Below are 14,094 nucleotides of genomic sequence, written 5' to 3' on the forward strand. Positions count from 1 at the left end.
GGAGAGGAAGGAGGGAGGGAAGGGGAGGGAGAGAGGGAGGGAAGGGGAGGGAGAGAGGGAGGGAAGGAGGGAGGGAGGGAAGGAGGAAGGAGGGAGGGAGGGAAGGAGGAAGGAGGGAGGGAGGGAAGGTGGGAGGGAAAGAGGAAAAGAAAAAAAGGGGAGAAAACTATACATCAGGAAATTAATCTTAGAATGCTTTGGAAAAGGCTTCCCAGATCCAATTTCTTCGCATTCTAAAAACAAAGCTCTCAAGGGAAAGAAAAATAACAACAACAACAAAAAGGCAAACATATTAGCTAGGTGTCATTCAATTATAGTCTGTAATATAATGGAAATAAATAGAGCACACCTGTAATCCCAGGGGCTCAGGAGGCTGAGGCAGGCGGATCCCAAATCAAAGCCAGCCTCAGCAACTAAGCGAGGTCCTAAGCAATTTAGCAAGAGCCTGTCTCAAAATTAAAAATGAAAAAGGCTGGGGATGTGGCTCAGTGGTTGAGTGCCCCTGGGTTCAATCCCTGGTACCAAAGGGAGAGGAGATTTACTTAAACACACACACACACACACACACACACACACACACACGAGAAATAAAATGCATTTGAGTTGAAATACTATAAGACGCTGCTTTTCCTACTGGGAATTCAATTTGGAGATGCCCAGAGAGATCGGCCCTCCACCAGGTGGAGAACTAACTGCCAGGTGTTACCGACCCTCTGCTCGCAGGTGAGTGAAATGGAGGTGAACGGGCAGTTCGAATCCGTGTGCGAATCCGTGTTCAGCGAGCTGGAGTCGCAGGCGGTGGAAGCGCTCGACCTGCCCATGCCCGGCTGCTTCCGCATGCGGAGCCACAGCTACGTGCGGGCCATCGAGAAGGGCTGCTCCCAGGACGACGAGTGCGTGTCCCTGAGGTCGTCCTCCCCGCCGCGCACCACCACCACCGTGAGGACCATCCAAAGCAGCACAGGTGAGTGAGCCGGCCGCGCCCCCAGCCAGCCTGGCCTCAGGCTAGGGCACAACTGTCCCCCAAGACAGTGCGCTCACTGTTGTCACACACAGGTGCCAATAAGAAAATACCACCCATGTCCCAGGAAACAAAAGGTTTGCTTCCCTACCTGCTTCTATCCCCACCTCTGACCACACCCACACACCTCCCTCCCTCTCCATCCCCATCTCTGGGATCTACCCAGGAAACTAAAACTCTGGCACCATGAGGTGGGGACAGCACAGCAGCCCAGGAGCCAGGAAATGGATCCCAACCGATTCCCACCCTCAATAAGAAGGCTCTGACTTTTAGGGCTGTGACTCTAAATGAATCAGATACCCTGCTTCTTGTGCATCACAGAATTAGATTTCTTTATATTATTGCAAGATAACCACAAAGTGGCTATCACCAAAGACCTAAAATGTCACTGTGAAGAGAAAAGGAAGAAATGGTGGGGTCACTAATATTAATTTAATGCTTTATGAGTTATAACCAAAAGCAGATTTATCTCATCTTCTATCATGTAAATAATAGCTCCTTAACCCGCTAAATTGTATTTAGGTTTATGCATTTTAGTTGTATTTTTATCAGTAGATTTTTAGGTACAGAGGCACAGAAAAGCTTAAGGATTTTCCACCACACTGGAACCTGCATAGTAATGCAGCCTTGAGCAGTGTATGATGATACAAATAAAAACAATTGTGTTCCAAGAAGAAAATCTCTCCCTCTTAACCAGATTTAACTTTCTGATTAAATTCACCATAATTCAAATAGAGTAAATCCCCAAGATCATCAAACTTGGAGTCAAGATTTTAAAAATGATGAATAAATTAGAAAGAAAAGCCTGTGATATTCAATTTTAGTTCTAGGTGCATCAAATACCAATAATTCAATACCAATAATTATGATTCAGCCTAGAACTTTTGCAGGCTTGAGCAATAATAGGTCCTCAAACTTAAGTTAAAATCCTACTAACTAGAAATGTAGGACTGAGGTAGGACATTTTTTAAAGCATTAGAGGTTAAATGAAAGGAGTTCATATTTGACCACTGCAAACAAGGACCTCAGTGTTAGGAAAAGGGATGTTTCTAGACATTTGTGCAAGCTCAGAAGCTGTGACCCTCGCTGGCCACCTCCAGATCCAAGATAATGGATGTCCATTCCTGCTCATTGGGAAATACTCCAAAAACAGTCACAGATCACATTAACAAATTACATAAAACTTATTTACATAGAGGATAGGAAAGGCAGCAGAATACAACAGACACTAATATGGCAATATGTAAATCAATGGAAGTGTAACTGATGTGATTCTGCAATCTGTATACGGGGTAAAAATGGGAGTTCATAACCCACTTGAATCAAAATGTGAAATATGACATGTCAAGAACTATGTAATGTTTTGAACAACCAACAATTTAAAAAAGACTTATTTACAAAGAGGAAAAATGTTTCAAGAAAAAAAATCAACCACAGGCATATTTATGTGTGTGTTTGCATTCATGCAGTACATGTAGCTTCGATGGTCTGCTCTGTGTCTTTTGGTGTCCCCACTCTGCCAACTGTTCCCCAGTGTCTGGTCTATTCCTCTCTATAATGATCTCACTGTCTGCCAGCTGAAATGGGTCCTTAAATACAAAAAAAAAATGCAGAGCCTGAGTGCCAAGGGGGGGCACCCTCAGGAGAGCAGTCTGTAAGGGAAGGATCACTGGCTCATTCCTGCTTCCTTCGGGAATGGTGTTGGAGATCAAGTGGTGAAAGACTGAGTGGCTTTGCCCTGTTCACCTGCAAAAGGATTTTGTATTTTTGTTATTAAGGGGCGACTTTACTTGTATTTCACGCATCAGTTCTTATTCCCCGACTTTCACACACCCACAACTCTAGACCTAAGACCCTTCCCAGATACTCTGGAGGCTCCTAGAGTTCAGACAACAGGGTGGCCAAACAAAATCTGGGTCACTTTGTTAAATTCTAACTTCAGATAAATAGTCAATAGTTTTGAGCTGGGCACGGTGGCACATGCCTGTAATCCCAGCCTCTTGGGAGGCTGAGACAGGAGGATCACAAGTTCAGAGCCAGCCTCAGCAACTCCGTGAGACCCTGTCTCTAAATAAAATATAAAATAGGGCTGGGGATGTGGCTCAGAGGTCGAGTGCCCCTGATTCAATCCCCGGTACCAAAAATAATAATAATAATTTTGTAGTATACCTCAAATCGTGGATGGGAAATACATATACAACAAAAGTGATTGGAGTGTTTGTATCTGTGCTAAAATCCAGCAGACCTATCAGAGAAAGAGATGAGTGCCGGGCCTGGGAGGGTGTCCAGTGTTGTTCCATTTAGAATCTGAATTGAATCTGAGAAGCTTTATCTAGAGGCTCTGTGTGGGAGAACACCCCAAACAAGGAGAAGTGAATAAAAACCACACGGAGGAAACTGTACCCTCTCCTCTTTGGGTTCCTTGAGTCTTGTCCTAAGTACTGGGCCACCTCCCCTTGCTGCTTTCTGAGTAGGAAAGTTCCAGGCTCAGCGACTCCTGCAAGGATGTAAGTCAGGAAGATGTGACTTGCCCCTTGGGGTGGGAGGGTGAGGGATAACATGCCAGATTTTTACACAAGACAGCTCTTGACTTGGCTCTTAATCATCAAACTAAACATTGTGAAATGTAATTTTTACAGTCATGGAAAAATAAATAGTTTAAGTACTCAACCATTATGGTAGATTCCAAGTAGCCTATCAGATATTTAGGAGTTAAATTTTAAAAATTCACTCTCACCTTTCATAGTCTCTGTATCACAGACTTGAAAGAACACACTCACCTGTGGAAATCAGGAAATGGTGTTGCTCTAATTACTGATCTTGCCTAAGTACACAGGTGAGGTATGCGTCTAGATAGAGCAGGACTTGGCAGGTTCTCCTTTTGCTTCTCTTCCTATGCTTATTATTCTTGGATATTCATAACAGATTCATTTTTTTCCCAAACTTGCCCGCGTTCTGAAAAAAAATTCTTCATTTTTCTTCAGGTGTTGTTTTTGGTACAACTTTTCCCACAATCCACACTCTATGACCTTGATTTTTTTGTCAGCTCATTCTAACTGTTGAAATTTTTAACACAGTGTACTAGTAAGCCTTTCTCTTCCAGTCTTTGTTCATATTAGCAACCTGAAATCACAAAGTCTGCAGAAGAGTCTGATGCCACATGAGAGTCTAAAGATAGGCTCAGCTCTAAGAGGCAACAGGGATCTTCTAGAGGATTATTAGCAGGAGATTGAGGATGAACAGAGACATCTCCAGCAATGGAGACAAATTAGGAAAGAGTGAGGGAGTGACTGATTGCTATGTTTCCTTTGATTTATTGACTTCTTGGCTTATCTATAAATAGCATCTTATTTTTCTCAATCTGTAATCTATTTCAATGACCCAGATCTTCCTCCATCTAACAGATTCAATAAGTTTTTTAATAAGTTTTATTCTTTTAATCAATACATACATAATAACTGTACATATTGATAGGGTATACAGTGTGATATACACATGTACACTGTGTAGTTCTCAATCAGGGCAACTAGCATCTTTATCACCTCCAAAATATACCATTTCTTTATGATATAAAAATCCTCTCTTCTATCTATTTTGAAATATGTAACACATTGTTTTTCACCAGTTATAATCACCCCGGGTACAACAGAATTCCAGAGCTGGTTCCTCCTATGTGTGTTCAGTGAAATATGCCAGGCCCAGAGGAAGAAATACTGCATGATCCCACTCATGTGTGGGGTCCAAAACAGTTGATCTCATAGAAGTTGAGAGCAAAATAGAGACTAGGAAGGGTAGTGGGGACACAGAGCTGGGGAGAGGTTGGTCAGCAGATACAAAGTTTCAACAAGTTTTTACATGAAGCACTGTAGATTCAGATGAGAGCTACTGTAGGAAAGTGAAATGGAAAAAAAATAGGGCAATTATCCTCATGAACATGGAAAATATGCACCTTTGCCTCAGTCCTCTGAGTATTTTAGGTAAGAGTAGAACTTAGGAGCCCAAAATAAAACCAGACTCCCACTTAGGAGTACTGGATTAAGTCTGCCCCTTATAGAATACACTAAGGCAGTGATATCAGTTTAAGGGTGAGCTTTCTTTTTTGCTTCCTATGCTGAACATTTTCTAGGACTTATCAAAAGCATTATCATGTTGTAGCTAGGCAGATTGGCATCTAGTGCTACCAGTAGCATAAACAGGCAGAAATATCGTACCATGGTTTTAAGAAGACATGTACCCAGAAAGATGGAGACACACACTTATAAGTATATACAAAAAGCAATCAGAAAAGACACCTTACTAACCAGTAGTAAGTGGAGAGGGTTGGAGGGAATAGGAGAGGAAGGTTGGTTTTTTGTTTGTTTGTTTTATTTTGTTTTTGTACCAGGGATTGAACCCAAGGGTGCTTAACCACTGAACCACATCCCCAGCCCTTTTTAGTTTTGATTTAGAGACAGGTTCTCATGAAGTTGCTTAGTGCCTCACTAAATTGCTAAGGCTAGCTTTGAACTCACAATCCTCCTGCCTCAGCCTCCTGAGCCACTGGGATTATAGGCATGTACCATCATGGCAAATGAGAGGAAGATTTTCAAAAATAAGCACTTACTGCTTTTATGACTTTAGATCCAATAGAACATCTGAATAAAAATAATACTCTCACAGAAATAGCCAACTCTCATGAGAGTATGATTCTTGGGTGTTTTTGAGAAAAGTCTTCACTTTGAATTACAGGCTTTTCAAAGATGCTTTATATAGCAATAAAAATTCTTTATAAAAAGTAAAAGAATATGTAGGTTCATTGGCCACACTGTTATTGCTGCTGAAGGTTGACCTGTGTGGTCTGTCACTTCCTAATTAGGGGAACCTCTATAAAGATGATGGATTCAACTGGGTTCCTTTATGCAGCCCTTGAAGAAGGAGAGCAAGGACCTAGGGCACAGTACACTGTGGGAGAGCGCCAGTGTTGTCCAGCCAGGGAGTCAACAGTTTGCCCTTCTTGGCATAAACCTGGGACCACAGTTACAGCCATATATGCAGTTTGGTTGTTCCAACAATAGAAATCATATTTTCCTCTAAATCGAGATATATTCTTCCCACATTCTCCCATCCCTGACAGTTCCCCCATATATATTTATTCATCTTGCTCAATATCTAAAAGCAGTTCATTAAAACAAGTTGAATTCTAAAATATATGCTGTAGAAGAAACTTCTACATCATCTAGTCCAGAGATCTGCAAAGTACCCAATGCATTTCCTGGTTTTTTCAATAAAGTCTTATTGGCACGCAGTCACACCCATTTGTTTGAATACTGTCTATGGCAGATTTTAGCAAGTGGAATAGTTGCTGTAGAAAATAAATGACCCAGAAAACCAAAAATGTTCATTACCTGGTCCTTCACAGAAAAAGTTTGCTATACCCACCTAATCCATTGAACCCATTTAAGGTAATGAAACTAAGCATGCAGGAGGCTCTGGATTCAATCCCCAGAACAAGGGGGAAAGAGAAGGGGACGGGAGTAGATAATCAGAATCTCATTGGAGACAAAGTTGAAATAAAAAACCCAGCTCTCCATCAACCAGTCCTTTGCTCCTTTGAGTCTCTGCTCCACACATTTTTTATTGCCTGATTATAAAGTTAGTCAAATTTCAATTTCTTCATGTGTAATATGAGATTACAGTGCTGCTTCTCTTACCAGCTTTATTGACCATTTTTTGGAGACTGTTCAGAGTTCAGAGAAAGCTCACTTCTTTCCACCAGGTGCTAAGTTAATTAATAGGTCCTTTTAATAAAGCAATGAGGAAAAAAATTAGAAGTCCAAGGGGTAGATATCAATCAGAAGCCTTTGAAACAAAGCACCTTTGTTTTCCATTCAAGATAAAAATCAAGTAAAACATTTCTGGATATTGCCTGGCCTGATGCCTTGTCCCTCTCTGCTAATGAAGTTTTCTTTTTTGAATCTAAGTAGAACTGGTGACATCCATTTACCCCACCCTGAGAGGCTCAGACAGAAAGAGAGAGAGCAAGATTTGTGGTATGATCTACTTCTCTTGTAGGGCAACTTGTCCTTGTCTGCTTTTATATCTGAAAAAAAAATCTGACAGTGATAAATTGCTTTTAACTTTTCCTGGCTATGGAGAACTTGAGATGGGATTCCTCAATGATATTATAAAGTCCTAAAAATTCAAAAGTTCCATCAGGCATTGAACCAAGTTTAAAATCTGAAGGATACCATCTGCTTTCATCAACCCCAGCTTGTTTTGAAGTATGGAAATTGCATCTTAAAAATGCAGTCCAGGGCTGGGGTTGTGGCTCAGTGGTAGAGTGCTTGCCTAGTATGTGTGATGTACTGGGTTCAATTTTCAACACTGCATATAAATAAATGAATAAAATTAAGGTCCATCAACATCAAATTTTATATATATATATATGTATATGTATATGTGTATATATATATATATATATATATATATATATATATATATATATATATATTTAATGCCCCTTTAGTTCCTCACTTCAACCCAAATCAATTTCCTTATTTAAAAAAAAAATGCAGTCCAAACACCTTAAGGGGCCAGGGAGCCACCTTTACCCAATGATGGTTATCACATGGCAAATTGTGAAGGGGCCCCAAGGGTTTCTGGTATAGCATCCTATAGAGTTGGTGTGAGGTTTAAACAAAATAAGAAAGCAATGTGTAAGTTACAAACTAAAATGCCTCTACCTTGGCTTTGATTTTAAATCTCTCAGTCTGACTTAGTTTAATAATAAGGATAGTAGCTAACCTTTGAGCACTCACTATTTACTCTCTGCATTATGAGCCAACAGCATAGATGATCTCATGTAATCCAACTGAATACTCTGTGACATGTATGTGATATTATCTTCTTCATCAAATGGGAAAAAATTATATTATTCTGCAACATGTACACTCAGAAAAATGAGAAATTATATCCCATTTATGTATGATATATCAAAGTACATAAATGCATTCTACTGTCATGTATAACTAATTAAAACAAATTTTAAAAAATTTTAAAAAGGAGTTTAGGGCTGGGGACATAGCTCAGTGGGTAGAGTGCTTGCCTTGCATGTACAAGGCCTTGTGTTCAATCCCCAGTGCCACAAAACCCAAAAAAATTCATACAACTTGACCAAGTTCCATAGCTAGTAAGAACAGAGAAGGCTCTTAAATTATTTCTATAACTATCAATAAATGTTTTTAGAAGTATGATATGCTCTGAAATAATTTAATGCAACTTCATTTCTGGTATGAGTGGCCCAAAGATTTTTCTTTCATTCTTTCCTCATAAATATTCATTTTGTTCCCGCCATATTGGAAATCTGTATTTTCCTTAAAAATTCTTGGAAGCCTCTCCCTTATAAAAACAGTGTTTTATTCACATATTATTGACATGGTCTCTCATATTGGTTGGTCTGTGAAATAAAGATTTAAAACTGAATTGGAGGCAAAAAAAGATAGAAATTTAAATAAGTAAAGAAAAAAACTATGAAAAGAAAATACTCTTTGGGTTTAAAATTTCATATTACACTTTCTCATTTTGACATTATGATGGATTTAAAAGATCAAATATCCAACCCCTTGATCTCATCATGGAGTTGTCAGATGGTAGTCAATGAAGAAAAGAATTTTTGCCAACTCATGTGTAAACTAAGCAGGTGGCAAAATCTGTTTCGTGGCTAATGAAATGGTCCGAGATCTCTGCCCTTGGATTAAGTTTAAAAAATAAAAAGGTCCTACAGTAATTTAATCCTGACCTGACAGGTCTCTTTATTGAGCTGCAAAGTAAAGACATGAAGTAACCCAGTCAAAAAAGGTCAATCAGAAAACACAAATTTTTAGAAAATCAGTCTTCTTAAATGTGAATATTTATTATATGGGAAATTTCTGGAAAAAAAATAAGGTAGATAAAATCATAGGATCTAAAACTTCACTTTTTTCTTTTTCTTTTTCTTTTCTTTTTTTTTTTTTTTTTTTTTTTTTTTTACTTTTACGGTGCCTACATTGACATTGTTTAATAATGTTAAAGAAAAAAAAAAAAAAACTATCATTTTTAACAGCCTTCAGATGTCCAGAGTCATCTGGTCCAGTTCATATTGAGTGTTAACAAATAGAACAAAGTTGAAAACCAACCATATTCATTCCAGCTCATTCTGGAAGTTGGACAACCTTCTAAAGCCACTTTGGTAACAACATTATTTAGCTCCAGTTAGTAAATTTAAGACCTGAGGTCTCATATTTCCATCTATTCCTTCTGCCATAACTTTCTATCATGCTACCAGAGAAAACCTTTACTACTGCCAGGTATTCTTGATTAAAAAACGAGCCCCCCACCCCACCCCTCACCAAATGAATAGTATCAGGATTCTCCTCTATTGACATTTGAAACATTCTTACATTTAATCAAAAGACAAATTAATGATCATGTAACAGTTAACACTGAAAGCTTTCTGTGCCATCTTCTGGTGCCCTACTGACACACAAATTCTGCCAACACATAAAGGAACTTTTATCACTTTTTCTACTTTTTAATTCCAATTATCAGTATTATTGAGAATACAACTTCTAATAGCTTCTAATTTAACATAAAAAACTAGTTCAAGCTGCCTCTAAAGATTTGACACATTATCAAAATTTAATTAGTTTTTGGTTTAGATTTTTTTAAATATGTATTTATTTTTTTAGTTGTAGTTGGACACAATACCTTGATTTTATTTATTTTTATGTGGTGCTGGGGATCAAACCCAGGGCCCCGCACATGCTAGGCAAGCACTCTACCGCTGAGCCACAACCCAGCCCTGGTTTAGTTTTTTTTAAAACAATTTTATTGAGATATTATTTATATGCCATAGCTTTAAGCATTTAAGGCACACAGTTGAGTGGTTTTTTAGTATATATTTTTAAATGGATAGCATACCTTTATTTTGTTTATTTGTATACAGTGTTAAGGATGGAACTCACTGCCTCACACATGCTAGGCCAATGCTTTGTCACTGAGCCACAACCCCAAATTTAATTAGTTTTTATCCCTAGAATATTTTATAGTTTCAAGGAGATATATAGTATCATTAAAATTAATATTGCTTAACCCGTTTAATGCTTTAGAGAGAGAGATGGCCCTGACAAGGGGTATCAGATGTGGTCAAGACAGAGGCTCATCTTGAATTTGAGGGTATGATAACAATCCTGTCTCTTTAAAACCATCCCTCAATTTTCTCTTCCATCTAACATTCTATTACGTATTTTCACTCCCACAAAGAAATTTTCTCTCTTAAAATGCTGATTATGGCCAGAGAATCATGAGACAATACATGCATTTATAATTTTCATGGAATTTCTTTTTATTATCTTTTTCTCTTATCTCTTTATTTAGAAATAACTATGTATTTATTTTGCACAGTTAGTATAAAGGGGTACAGAGAGTTCCTTGTAACTTTCACCTGGTTTTACCTAACATTGCATCTTGATATCATACAATATCAAAATCAGGAAAACTTTGGTATAATGTGCATGAAGAGTTCGTAATTTATTCCTAGATTCCTGTAACCACCACTACAATGAAAGGTAAAAAAAGGGGCTGGGGATGTGGCTCAAGCGGTAGCACGCTCGCCTGGCATGCGTGTGGCCCGGGTTCGATCCTCAGCACCACATACAAACAAAGATGTTGTGTCTGCCGAGAACTAAAAAAAAATAAAAATATTAAAAATTCTCTCTCTCTCTCCTCTCTCACTCTCTCTTTAAAAAAAAAAGGTAAAAAAAGAAAAGATACATCACCATAAAGATATGCTAGTGTACACATTGTTCCAGTTTGAATAAAATATAGAAACCTTACCTCCCTTAGAGTCCCTTTGCCCTCTACCATTTATGTATAATTATCTTAAATATTCCTATATGTCTCTGTTAAAAAGCCACATCACATACTTTTTTCTTCAAATGTCAAATATAATTTAGAACGTTTCAGAGAAGGAAAGTCTATTCTATTACTGTACTGTGTTATATTGTACTTACCCCTATTTTTTGCTAAATTTGGAAAATTGGCAGCCATTATTTCTATGGCTACGTTTTCATGCCCACTGTCACGGTTTGGATATGAGGTGTCCCCTGAAAGCTACTGTGTCCATACAAGAATGTTCAAAGGTGAAATGCTAGATGATGGGAGCTGTAAAATAATCAGTGCGTCCTGGTGTGTAAGGACTGGGTGTTAAACTGTAGGCAGGTGGGGCATGACTGGAGAAGGAGGATCACAGGTGTGCCTTGTCAGGATTCTTCTTCCCTTTAGCCCCTTTTCCTCTCTCCCTCTACTTCATAGCTGCCATCCTCTACCACATCCTTCCGCCATGATGGTCTGCCTCATCTTGAGCCCAGAGCAATGGATTCAGTCATCCAGGGACTGAACCTCTGAAACTGTGACCCCAAAATAAACTTCTCCTCCTCTAAGATGTTCTTGCCAGGTATTTTGGTCCCAGAGAGGAAAAGCTGACTCACACACCCACCCTCCTTCTCTTCACCTGTTCAGGTGCCAGTGACACAAATAGCCACCACTCTCTCACTGGGGACTTTGAGCAGAGTGGTTTTCTTAGAGGAGGGTGTGGATAGACAGACACTGTTTTATCTTTTATGACAGTGTCTGCCTGCTGAATGCAAAAAAAAAAAAATGATTTTTTCACATTTTTGTAGTTCTAGAGAAGTTCCACCTAACATGACCCAATGTTCACATGGACATTCACAAATGGAAGACCAGCCAGTATTGTATTAGGTGCTACCTTCCGAGCCCAGGGCCTCTTCTCAGAGGCGTTATCTTCCTACCATCCTGCCCCCTATGGGCTAAACAGTATATTTGGTTTAAAAAAAAAAATCCAGCTGCTGTGGCACAAAAGCAAAACAAAAACTCAACAATCTTGATATTTAAGGAAAGAGGAAGACAAAGGATCCTCAAGGACAGCAGCATCTATTATCCTTCCAATAACCTAGAAGCTTCACGCAGTCGATCAGAACTTTAATAGACTACAACTTGTCTTTCAAAAATAATACTAAGGGCTGGGGCTGGGTCTCAGTGGTAGAGCACTCACCTAGCAGATGCGAGGCCCTGGGTTCGATCCTCAGCACCACATAAAAATAAATAAATAAAATAAAGGTATTATATCCAACTATAACTAAAACAAGTTTTTTTAAATAATACTAATACCAGACTAATTTCTGTATTTATTTAATTATGAAATTGCCCTGTGTTTGTTGAATCAAATGGCAGCTACACGATATCTTTTCCAATTTTATTGATAGCACATTCACCATATCTCTTCAAATCAAAGGAATGTTCGTGTAAATCGGATTAAAAGGACACAAAGTAAAACAGCTTTTTTTTTTTTCTGCTTAAAAATGAGTGATCTGAGGGGTTGGGGTTGTGGCTCAGTGGTAAAGCGCTTGCCTAGCACGGGTGAGGCCCTGGGTTCGATCCTCAGCACCACATAAAAATTAATTAATTAATTAATTAAAGATTAAATTCATTTTAAAAAATTATGAGTGATCTGAAATATGAAGATCTGTCCATCTGGAAGAAAGGGAAATAAGCCAGGCGTGATGGTATGTGCCTGAAGTCTCAGCTCTCTGGAGGCTGAGGTAAAAATCATCCTTTGAGACCAGCCTGGACAACACAGCAAGATCCATTTCTCAAAAAGAGAAAAGAGAGAGAGTGGGGGATGGGGGGGTCACAGGACAGGGAGAAGGAAAGAAGGAAGGAAAATGAAAGGAAAGGAAAGAAGGAGCAAGGAGAGAAAGCTCCATCTCCAAAACCCTCAAGATTTCTAAATTGCTTTAGTGAAGGGAACAAAGCACTTGACTTTGGCCTGTCGCAGTCTTGACACTTATGCTACTCTTGTAGGTCTTTTACTTCCTTGTGACCCAATAACAGGTTAAAGAGCTTCAGTACCATTTAATTAACAGCTTTGCAAAGGTCTGGCCCCTGGCCATCTCAACACAAACCCACTGTTCTCCTATATAAGATTTGTCCATAGGTATTTGTGGCTTGACAAATGAAATGTAAGATTCCCCCCAGGAAATTGCTGCTCCAATAAGTGCTGTAGGTTTCTGGGGTGACTCCAACATCTCCACAAAAACAGAATGTTCTTTACTTTTTTTTCTCATGCAGCCAAAAATAAACCATTTTGTTTCTACAGAGAGTGGGATGGTCACATTCACCCCCATATCATTTTAAGGAACAAATTATCTTTTTTTTTTCTTTCTTTTTCAGTACTGGGAATTGGTCCCAAGGGCACTTTACCACGGAGCTATATTCCTGGCCCTTTTCATATTTTATTTTGAGAGAGAGTCTTGATAAGTTGCCCAAGCAGCTTCAACTTGCTATCCTCCTGCTTGAGCCTCCCAAATCGCTGGGATTACAGGCATGCACCACACTCGAAGCTTTCTCTTGGTTTTCTTCATTAAGTGAGGTCTCTTGGGTTCCGAGGTTGGACAGGTTAATTAAAAGTGATCCCTAAAAAGACACTTCTTTGTTATTGTTATTTACCTAAGTATATAAAATCTCCTTTGTAGGAAAGAATTCTTTTTTTTTTTTTTTTTTTTTTTTTTACATTTCTTGAAGATAGCGATTTGACTTCTTTTGGATGTATACCAGGAAGCAGGATTGCTGGATCATGTGATAGTTTTAATTTTTGAGCATCTTCCATATTGTCTTCCATAATGGCTATACCAATTTACATTCCCACTAATAGTGTGGAAGGGTTCCCTTTTTTCTTTTTTTTTTTTTTAATTTATTTTTTTATTGGAAAGAATTCTTAAAAAAAAAAATAAAAAATTTCAAAGATCCTTTTCTTTGTCCCCTCCACTCTTATAGTGGTAGCCATTGAGGTTTTTATAGATTTAAGAGGTTTTATTTTTCCCCCTTCACATGTCAGAAGCAATTAATTTTCCAACCACAGTTGCAGGTGGTTTGAGGGGAGAAGGGAGTTTAGGACAAAGGAATAAAGCTACATCCAAACCAGCTTCTGGCATCTTAAAAACATAAATCCATCTCTTTGTAGTTCTCATTCTAACAAA

General features: G+C 38.7%; 1 protein-coding gene across 10 annotated transcripts in view; it reads left to right on the forward strand.

Annotated features, from left to right (window-relative positions):
- Positions 1-14,094, forward strand: part of DLGAP1 (DLG associated protein 1) — a gene marked incomplete at both ends in the record, with an annotated part of 372,344 nt that overhangs the window by 180,228 nt on the left and 178,022 nt on the right. For all 10 annotated transcript variants that reach the window (XM_081262743.1, XM_081262741.1, XM_081262744.1 and 7 more), the window contains one exon: positions 724-964. In XM_081262743.1, coding sequence (XP_081118869.1) covers positions 724-964 — 241 coding nt within the window. The remainder of the gene's footprint in view (positions 1-723; positions 965-14,094) is intronic.

Source organism: Spermophilus citellus (assembly GCF_964194105.1).
Source record: "Spermophilus citellus genome assembly, chromosome: 12".
Classification (NCBI taxonomy): domain Eukaryota; kingdom Metazoa; phylum Chordata; class Mammalia; order Rodentia; family Sciuridae; genus Spermophilus; species Spermophilus citellus.